General features: G+C 48.2%; 1 protein-coding gene across 1 annotated transcript; it reads right to left on the reverse strand.

Moving 5' to 3' along the window:
* Positions 1-826: 826 nt before the first annotated feature.
* LOC122366438 lies at positions 827-10,594 on the reverse strand. Its single transcript, XM_043338686.1, has 8 exons — positions 10,457-10,594; positions 9,938-10,123; positions 8,996-9,123; positions 8,440-8,697; positions 7,804-8,079; positions 7,245-7,377; positions 2,029-2,108; positions 827-1,103 (listed from the first exon to the last, which is right to left on the reverse strand). Exons 1-7 carry the CDS (start codon positions 10,512-10,514, stop codon positions 2,080-2,082), a joined length of 1,068 nt encoding a protein of 355 aa, XP_043194621.1. The 5' UTR covers positions 10,515-10,594; the 3' UTR covers positions 827-1,103; positions 2,029-2,079.
* Positions 10,595-10,829: the final 235 nt, after the last annotated feature.

The raw sequence follows: 10,829 nt of genomic DNA on the forward strand, positions 1-10,829 counted from the left end.
CGAGCTGGCGCAACTCTGGGTTAAGGTCTCCACACGCCTGGTCCATTCGGGATGCGACTTTCCGCTGAACCCTGCACAACGCGGAAATTATAGCAACGTGTTGCCGCTGGCCAGGCTTCGGCCACTGATCTGGATCTGGGGAGGTCAAATATCCCCGTGACCTTTCAAACAGCGGAGAGTCGCGTGGTGTGCGGAGACCATTAGTACCGTGCTCCGGGCTCCCCGCTGATGACCTGACCTGACCTTGGTCGAGTTTGTGGCGCTCGATTCATTCTGCTCTGGTGTGGTGTACCGGGGCGGTGCGGCTTGTGTGTGGTGAGTGCGGTGCGGTGAGTGTTCGAAAAACTGTTGTGTTGCATTGCATTTAACAATACGCGCACTGCAGGGGGGGGGGGGGTTGCTTTCAACCCCCCTGTGGTTTTTCACAGATCACGAGAAAACGGCGGCGCGCAGCAAAGCCAAATTTTGTATACCTTTTCTCCCATATTCTGCGCACATTGTGTGAAAATGCTGACTCCAGATGACCTAAGGTCAGGTCACCAGGCCAGGTTAAGTGACGCCGGTTGAGTTACCAATACTTTGCACGCATCATTTCACACGGGACTTTGCACATGCGAAGTTGACTTGCCAAGTTGACGTCACTTTGCTGGATATTTCGCACTTGGCCTGACTTCGCACTTGGACTGGGAGCATAAACGCCCGTCCATTCGCAAACGTCCTAGGCCAACTGCAATAACGCACATGGACTAGTCCATTCGCAAACGGCCTAGTCCAAGTGCGTTATCGCACTTGGACTAGGCCATTCGCGAATGGACTAGCCTTCGCACTTGGCCCGCAACATATATTTCCCGTAGCCTCTCCTTCACAACGCTTACCCACAATTATCATATAATAAATGCCACTATCTACTCCGGGGCAACAGCGCTCCGGATAACAACCTCAGAGTAATAATCACACTTGGGCGGCCACCAAGATCGGCTGGTCAGTTTGGGAGGAGACGGTGACCCCTGGTGACCCGGGCCACGTCCTGGTGACGGTCGGAGTCAGTCTTCATCTGTCTCTGACTCTCTCTCAGCGCCAATACAGGTGAGCGCGTTAACGTGCTGCAGGTAGGGGAAAGTGGGGTAAGACGGGCACCTTAACTTTGGAGCCATTTTTCGGCCGGTTAGAAACATCATAGAAACGGGAAACTGAGTGAAAACCTTTTACAGACATTTTACTTCCATTTGCCAGAAGATGAGACTTAGACCTGACTCAACAAATAAACTGCAGCTATTTTTGCAAAACCTTGCAAAAACCCATCTTACCCCACTCCATGGGGTAAGACGGTCACATGGGTAGGGCAAGACGGCCAGCTTCTTTCACCGACCAGCACAGCTCGCAGCAAATGCCCGAGATTAGCCGCATTGATACAGTCGCTCGTTGGTCTCAAGTGCTTCGGAAATGGCAGTATACGAGATTCGTGCAGAAGGCGTATACTCGTATATAGGCCCTAGTTCAGAAGCCATGTAGAGCCGTTTTTCACATTCATTATTCGAGAATAAACTGTGCCGAAGGAATATTGCTAACATGTCTGTGAGTATCGGAATCGAACATATTCTTATCAGAAATGCTTCTTTTTTCCTACAGCAACAAAAATATTTTTACCATTACAGACCCATCGGATTCATAGTTGCCCGTCTTACCCCAAACTCAATGTCAGAAGTTCAGCACGATTTTTCTCTGTGGACAATTTGATGCAGACAAAGCAAATCCGCGGTGAATGAACACTGGAGGCATATGAGTGTGCCACAAGTGATTGCCAGTTTTTAACTCTATAGTGCTGCACACAAAAGCTTGCACAATACATTATGAATGTTTTCAATGAAATGAGTGTTTTAAAGAAATCAAAATAAAAGATTATTGACCGAACACAAATTCACCAGACTTCAATGGCGGTGTGTAGTGGGAAAGGCTATTCTGGTCCTAATTTTTCTCGCTCGTAGCGCTATTGGTTTGGTCTGCAGAGGGGGTGCCCGTCTTACCTACCTTGACCGTCTTACCCCACTTTCCCCTAACGATGTCCTCCGGTAGCACAGGCTAGTACTCCGGCAGCAGCGAGGGGTCACCTATGGTCAGAAAGGGAGCGGGAGATCAGAACTTACTCCGGCAGCAGCGAGGGGTCAACTGGGAACGGAGGGCGTATTTACAAATTGCAACCGAGCTCCGCCGTGGGGTAAGGTGGGCAGGGGTTTTCGCACTACGGCTGCGGTTGAACTACCGTCTGTGGTAGAAACTTCAGGACGATGGCGCGTTTCATACGAAATCTGGCGCAATGTTTGTTTGCTTCTGAACTTGTACTGTTATTGCTGTGAATTCTTGAAGTGGGAGTGTTTCAATAACAATTTGTGGATTATATTTGAGTTTCTTTATATAAACATAATACTGATATGATCAATTACTTAGTTTGGGAATTGATACACATTTTGTAGAGATTTATCTGGCAAATGGTGTAACAAACCTCAAGCCTATCATGATCTGAAGCTGTTGTAACAAATCAAAATTGCTTTGATGTTACATAGTACCTTGTTGGAAAGACTGGAGCATGGTTCAAGATGATGCATAAAAATTCAAGATTTGTGTGAAAGCTTGTGACTAAAGAACGAAAACAGTTTGATATGATGGCTCAATCAACCGTGGAAATGGACTACAAAAGTAGAGTTTCAACATTCCAGCATGTGAGAATAACTTCAGAAATTCATAGTTCTTGTAGTATTGCATTCTTCTAATGTACAGTTATAGGTTTTGTTAGGGTATTTCAAATTCATTGTGTGTCAGTTGAGATATAGATGGATTGTGGAAAAAAAAATTTAGAATCATTGCATGGTAGCTAGGTACTTGTTCGGTAAAAAGGTATGTGATGAATGCCATGAGGTTTTTTATGATTTAATATATGGTCGTTGTTGTACCTACAAAAATGCAAGCTTACTAGCAACTCAGTTGGGCAAACTAGACTTTTGGAATCAAAATATGGAGGCATCAATAATTTGATTCTGGTGGGAGGAGCCATGACCAAATATGGGCATGTAATCAATTTTTTGATTCATTTGGGTACGCTTTTGACTTCAAATGAATCGTTACGGTTGAAAAAAGGCCCATGACGGTGAGATTTTTCTTTTAAAAGGTAGAAAAATGTGGTAGGTTTGCAAAAAGTGTTACCTCAAAGCTAAGAAATTGTCCCTTTGGCCTTGTGAATGGGAAAAAGACAGAGCCACTGTCCATCACGTAAAAGCTGTTTTGAGGAAATCACACTGTATGTTATTTTTGTATCATGAATCACATACTAACCAATCAGTATTTGTGCAAAATGGCAAAATGAAATTTTTAAACCCCTAATTATCATTGTTGTAGTGCTTTTATATTATTTATATGGATTTTACCTGTTGCTTCAGTTTTTGTATTCTTGACATTTATAAATTGTGAATTGTTATCAAATGTAGTGAAGGTAAAGTACAACAATGCTATAGGTATCAGTTGTGGTGCTGGGGATACCACTAAATGAGAATAATAGCAAGATAAATGCTGTATTCTTGCAAGTCACTGTTGCCTATCTGTTAACATTACCTGTGAATCAAAATAATGATTAGCCAGCTGATGCGGAATCAATATTATGATTATCTGTTAAAAGTGAATCAATTCCTTGATTGCCTTTCACTACCTATAGAATTCAAATTGTTATGATAGGAGCAATATTATTTTGCTTAGGAGATAGTTCAAGCATTTCTGTTCAAGATCAGGCATGCTCCTTCTTGAAACACTCTCTTATTTTTATGTGATTGGTAAGTTAGAAATGGTCTGCATTTATGCCCAAAAGGAATCAATCTTTTGATGCCTCCATATTTTGATTCCAAAGGTCTAGTTTGCCCAACTGAACTAGTTTCTTAATCAAATCGAAAGTATTTGCCATGAATGTAAATATGTACCTGCAAAGTATGTCAATAAATTTGTGTGATGTTGACCAGAGAGTTTTATCATCTGGGCATTTATGTCGCTTCTGACATTAGGTGTTAACCCTATTCCTGGCGGGCTCCGCCGGGACAAGAAACTGGCGGGGGGGGGGGGCCGATTCGGCCCCCCCTGAGATCTCGAGAACGAAGCAAGATAGCGACAAGCGGTAAACGGCATCGGATACGCACGGCCAAGATCTACAATTTTTACTGAGGTCATTTTCAGGTCAGGTCAAAGATGACGTCACAGGGGTCGAAAAAGTCAAAATGGCGGCACTACATATGGAGAGAGTTTTTCTCGAATAACTTTCGAATTAATCAAGATAGGAACAAACTAAGGGCATCATCGTGATCCTCTCGTCAATCCGCATCGAATGATATATATGTTGACCTCGAAAGGTCAAGGTCAAAGGTTGACCTCAGGTCACGTGACCTCGAGGTCATCATGTATATCATTCGATGCGTCTTGACGAGCTGAACACAATGAGACCATCCACGCGTCTGTATCTTGTTCCTGTACGGAGTTATTGGCCAAAAACCTTTGGTGACCATTGATGACGTCACATGACCTCACAGCTGCCCAACAGCAAAACAGACCTCAAGGTAGTGAAGGTTGATCGTATATGAAGTCATGTATGGTATATGGGGCCATTCCGACCCGTTTTAGTGGTAAAAACAGGGAGTTGATTTTTCCCCCATTGACTTATAATGGGGAGGTCGCGAAATTGACCTGACCTTAGGTCACCGATATCAAAATTCCGAGATATACAAATTGCACATACTGGTACCCTAACTAAACCCTGAAGAGAAGAAATTGATCGGTCAAAAACTCTAGCTCTGGCGTGATTGCAAACTTTTCTGAGGTAGCGTCACTAAACCGCCTCTGGTGACCTGACCTGAGGTCAGATCAACTCAAAATTTTCAGACATGTTGCGTAGAAGCCTTTTAGGAAAAGTCAGAAAATTTGAGCTTCCTAGCTCAACGCGTTTGGGAGATATAACCAAAAAACCTCAGGGGGGGGGGGGCTCCTGAGGCCCCCCGCCAGGAATAGGGTTAAGCATAGTAATTACGGATGAACTTTGTGCCAATATCTTCAATGCACAATGTATGTAGCATGTCTACAACTCTCACTGATCCTGCTATAGCTATAGGCATTTGGCACCAGCTTGACCAAGGGCATGAACTTCACAGTTGCACAACCTTTTGTCATGTACCACCAGTCACTTTTTTACTTAAGGTGCACATAGCAGTGCACACAACAATGTGCACAGGTCCTACACAAAAACAACATGATTAGTGTGCACTATGCACAGCATTGTACCTACTCTGATTATTTGAATATTTTGACCACTCAACAGTCAACAGTCAGGAGATAATTATTGAATATCACATTTATTATACATCACTTGTCAAACAAGAGCATGATGACACACATTTTGACAAGCAATCATGGTAGTACTCCAATAAGTTGGACAGTCACCTCCCTGGGCGTCATTTTTCCAGGAAGGTACCTCTGCAGGTGTTGTGGTGGTAGGCTAGGTTGAAAATTGGGCTAAGCTAGGCGAAGTAAGGTGGTTAGAACCAGGTCAGACCGTAAGGCCTGGTCAGGTTGATTTTAATCTTTCATTCTAATTTGACATAGATACCTATTACGGCCTATGTTTTTGCTCCAGCCTGAATTTCATTAGGTAATGAGTTAATTTTGCTTTGTTTTTATCTGTCTTGTTTTGTGTTTTTGTCCCTTATATTTTGCCCCATAGTCAAGGGTGGAGCCATTTCAGGGAAGGTGGTGGAGCATGATTGGAGGCGCTCAACCAGACGGCATAGGAGGGCACGATTTCTGAACGCGCACTGATGCCTGATTCAAGCCACGCTGTCTGATCATGCGGGGCGGCGCGCTACTTAAAAGTCCCTAAAAGAACGGAAAGTGATCCCGATAGAACCTTCTTCAATCATTCTGGGCCAACGTTTATGACTTGGAAAAAGTCGCGATCCCAATTCAATCGAAAACCTGTGGGTTCTTGTTCAGCAGGAGGTGTATGAAGAGCCACACGCCATAAGCACTGCTCAACCGCAGGCACAGGTTACTTTAGACGGCGTTGGTCCGCATCAAAGCCAGTGTGCTGGAGAATTCATTGGCTGAAATGCTCCAGAACATTCACCACTGTGTTTTTATGAAAGGTGGCTACATGCTCAGTTAAAAGAAAAAGTACCAGATTGTTTTGCTTTTTAATTACAGCGGGAAGACAGGTGTCCGTATAATTTCGTTACACCCCCTGTAATGTTCAAATGGTTGCTAAATTCGAAATCAGCTCCAAAAACTAGCCTAGAAACATGTAAAACTCGAATAAGGAACCGAGGTCATCAAAGGTCATTGAGCTGACCTGACCTTCAGGTGACCTTGACACCCACCCTAATGCATGGGACCAGCATCATATCACATGTTTCAACGCTTGAAACCACGTGAAGACTGCAACCGCGCGGCTAATGCGAGCCGTCATACGCCGAATCGCGATTCGGGCCAAACATGGTCTCGAGAAATAGGTCACCTAGGTCAAAGGTCATTTGGGTCAGGGTCGTGAAATTTTCAGGGTAGGTGTAAAATTGATAAAATCGGGGGCATTGAAAGTTTCGTCGCGATCGGACGGTTTTTACGTGAGTTACTCACGAAAAACCAATAAAGCGCACCCAAAAAGGCAGAAATATGCACATGCGATATCCTATACTGCGAAAAAAGTGCATCATTTTTTAACGTCGCCGACAAATTGTAATTAACCTAAGCTCAGGCAGATGTATGGTAGAAAATCCCCCAAGTGAAATACACTACGGCGGAAATAAAATACCCTACGGCGGAGCTCGGTTGCAATTTGTAAATACGCGAACGGAGGCGGAGGCGGAAGGGGAGATCAGAACCTGGCTCCGGCAGCGGTGAGGGATCACCTGAAGCTGGGAGAGGGAAGGAGATACGGAGGGTGTGCCTGAACAAATCACTGGCGCAATAGAGCATGCGTTACTGTGGTTCGCTTACTAAACGGCTTCGCTACCATTTCATACCACTGCATCCCAATACAATCTGCAAAGCTTTTTAATGAATCGGTTTACTTGTGCGACTAAAAGCAGATTTACCGCTTGACCTTCTGATAAATATTAATTAAACAAAAATTATTTAGGATTCAACTGTTTATTATTTCCATTGTTTTTTTTTTTTAATTACCGACTGCCATCTTTTATAATAAAAGAAATATGCACTCTACGTACCTGCTAGGAAGGCCTGCTGAACTTTGAAGATGTGGCAGCCTGCTGATACGTCGTCGTAGTAGCACATGTTGTACTCCTCGATCGAAGTCTTGTCCTGGCAGTGGGTGGCAGCGTCGACCTGCAGCTTCACAGCCTGCGGACAAAACCGTGAAATGGTCAGTCACGCTGTCTCACAAATTGTAGGTCAAGGTAATCACTCGAGCATCTAAACAGCTAAGCTTGGCACGACAACAAAAGTGGTCAGATAGTGGTCTGTAGGAATGGCAGAATCACAAATTTTTAGAGGCATGGTCAGTCAACTTGACCCGGTGGCCTGACCTGATGTGTCCTAGGGTCAAAACTATTACCCACGCTTAGAAATTAATGGCGATACATCATAAGCTATACCAGGTTTCGCGGCGCTGCGTGCCACAGGTTTCTTTACACACGCAAAAAAGCAGGTACCTAGGTGTGGCCAAAAACGGAAGGGGAAGAATATCGCACCTATCATCTAACAAATCCTAAAACCATCAAAGCCTGCCAAACCGCGCCAATTATTGGACGTGCGTTCCGCACTGACCCTCTCGTCTCCCTCGAACTGCTTGAGCTGCTCGATGAGCGTCGTCACGTCCAGCTGTCCGTCCTGGCGCAGCGCGCCGACCGTGTCGAACACGCAGTAGATGAACCGGTGCACTCGCTCGGTGACCGACGCCGGCTTCTCGGCCGCCTCCTCAGTCTCGCCGGAGCCCTCCAGAGGCTCGGCGTCGGCGTCGGGGACACTGCGCCGCCGCCGCAGCGTGGCGTACTGGACGGGCACCTCGTGAGCGTCCCGACACTCGTCCATGGCCGACACGATCTGGGGGAGCGGACAGACGGGATGGGGTCAGAGACGGCGAGACAGAGAGACGGCTAGAGAATGTCATTGCACTCCAAGGATGCTATCTCCTTAGTAGAAACAATCCGCTGCCTGGCTTGACCCCAGACCCGAGGACCGGGAAATCATTATGTATGTGGGCCCCACTATCAGGCATCACCCACGAGACCCTAATGGCCAGATCACTGTAAGTCTTAACCGCAAGGCTCCATTGGTCACTGATTTTAACAATCAATTGCTCAAAACACATTTAGCCGAATCTGCAGCTTACTATTGCAGGGTTAAATATGCGCTATGCGTGAGGGATAGAGAGGGAGAGAGGAGACAGTCTGCTCAACTCACCGTGGGCGTTGGCTTCAGGTTCTCCAGACACTCGGTCTGCTGGATGCCGATGTCGAGGGCGCGGTCGGGGTCGTCGCGCGCCAGCCGTTTGTACATGCAGCTGCTCTCGAGCAGCGAGTCGCGGCACACGTAGTAGAAGTTCTGGCGCTGCTCTACGCTCAGGTCGTCCGGCGTGTGGTGCAGACAGGCGCGCGACGCCGCCTGCACGTCCCGCTCGAACGGCGCCGGGAAGCCCAGCGCCGAGATCTCCTCCTCCAGCTGAGGGCGGGCGGCGGGGAGACACGGGGCGGCGTCAGAGACCGGGTGTTTAGTACACAGACATTCCAAAGCTCCTCAATGCGAAAAAGGTCAATTTGCAAAGCAACAAGTCTTACAAATCAGCTTAAGTTGATGGGGCAAAATGCTTATTGGTGGGGTAAAATAGGAAGTTGGAGGGGGGGGGGGAAGCAGCCGCCCCACCAACTGTATAGAAAGCTCCGCCCCTGTGCTGTGCATTTCTCACAATTTCTGCATTACATTTGGCTAGCTCTTCCGCCGGTTCTCCAGCTTTGCTCACCCTCTGTTCGACGAACTCTCCGGCGTCGTCTACTACACCCATGCTCTCGGCCATACAGTCGCGGATGCCGAGCTGGAACCGGCGCACCGAGCCGCCGATGCTGCGCGCCTGGTTCTTCGGGTCGTTCACTGCCCGGTCAAGGTCAGTAGGTCAAGGTCAGGTCAATGTCAAGGTGAAAACAGCCCATACAGACACAGGAACAGCATATGGGATGTTAAAACGCATCTAAGCTCAACCTTAAGACCAAAGGCTTTCGCATAGTTGAAGAAGAGTTACATGCATAACTTGCACTTAATTAATCGCAACCACCCTTTATCACCACTATGAACGGCATCATCAAAAGCTTTATCTCAATGCCGAGTAGGTAAATTTACATCTGATATCGAGCGCCCTACAGAGCCCCTCTGTCCACTCCTGGACGGCCATGGCCCTGTCCCCGGGCCCGGACCCATTCACGGACGGAGTAGGTACCCTGACCCTGGGCCCACTCACGGACGGCCAGAACCCTGTCCTTGTCCCTGAACTCCACTCACGGACTGCCGGAACCCTGTCCCTGTCTCTGAACTCCACTCACGGACGGCGGCCAGTGTCCTGTCCCTGTCCCTGTCCCTGAACTCCACTCACGGACGGCCAGTGTCCTGCATCCCTGCCCTCGGACCCACTCCACTCACGGACGGCGGCCAGTGTCCTGTCCCTGCCCCCGGACCCACTCCACTCACGGACGGCCAGTGTCCTGTCCCTGTCCCCGGACCCACTCACGGACGGCCAGTGTCCTGCATCCCTGCCCCCGGACCCACTCACGGACGGCCAGTGTCCTGCATCCCTGTCCCCGGACCCACTCCACTCACGGACGGCCAGTGTCCTGCATCCCTGTCCCCGGACCCACTCCACTCACGGACGGCCAGTGTCCTGCATCCCTGCCCCCGGACCCACTCCACTCACGGACGGCCAGCTCGGCGCTCAGTCTGTCCAGGTCGTCCTGCGACTCGAAGGCCTGCTCCACGCGGCGCATGCACTCGTCGGCGATGGCGCTGATCCGCTCCGGCAGGCGGTACGACTCGGGCACGCACTCGGGGTCCCGCAGCGACTCGAGGCCGCCGAAACTGAACAGGCCGTCATGGTGCTCGGCTGCCGGAGGGCGCAGCAGGAGGGGGGAGGGGAGTGTTAGCGGGCCTTGACGGGTCGTGCACTGGGTGTTTGCAGATTTGGACAGATGCATATTTAAAAATAAACTTTTTTAATGTTGGACATCCATAAAAAAATATTTTACCCACACTATGGCACATATGCTTTTTTACTGTGATCTAGGACTGTCAATTTAATTTTGTCTTACCAAATATTTGTCAAAAGTAAGTATAAAACGTAAATATTTGCATCGTAGCCAGTGCCATTGATTAAAGCGACCGGGCCTGTCGGTGGTGTTATTTGGACAATAAACTGGAAGCTGTAAATCACTCTCACCTCTGACGGCGAGCACTGCAGCGCCCAGCAGCCACAGCAGCGACGTGGAGCTCCTCATGACGGCTGTGTTCGGGGAGGCTCACCACTGGCGCCGCCGGTCGTCCACACCACGCCTTTATAGGCTCGCACTGAATGGCAGGCCGCCGGCGACCGACGAGAAAAAACCGCACCGAGCTTGGCACACAGACCAGGAAGCCATCAGACTTAAAAACGAGATTCTAGAGAAAAAGCGTGGCACGTGTTACAGATTTAGAGAAGAGTGCGCGTTTTGCATGTGAAATTTGCCGTCAGTGGTGTTAGTTTGCTGGCTGAGCGTTGAGGGCTCCGGCAGCTCCGGCGTCGAGTTTCTGCTGATTTTTTCTCGGCGCCGGGC

The sequence above is a fragment of the Amphibalanus amphitrite genome, unplaced genomic scaffold (genome assembly GCF_019059575.1).
Source record: "Amphibalanus amphitrite isolate SeventyFive unplaced genomic scaffold, NRLGWU_Aamphi_draft 000806F_arrow, whole genome shotgun sequence".
NCBI lineage: Eukaryota > Metazoa > Arthropoda > Thecostraca > Balanomorpha > Balanidae > Amphibalanus > Amphibalanus amphitrite.

Bases quoted from the DNA above. Each gene is read 5' to 3' on its own strand.
- LOC122366438 (XM_043338686.1), bottom strand. From the start codon at position 10,514: ATGAGGAGCTCCACGTCGCTGCTGTGGCTGCTGGGCGCTGCAGTGCTC. The intron at 8,698-8,995 runs GTGAGCAAAGCT...GCCCGCCCTCAG, and splicing joins GAGAGTTCGTCGAACAGAGG to CTGGAGGAGGAGATCTCGGC. The intron at 8,080-8,439 runs GTGAGTTGAGCA...CCGCTCCCCCAG, and splicing joins ACCTGAAGCCAACGCCCACG to ATCGTGTCGGCCATGGACGA.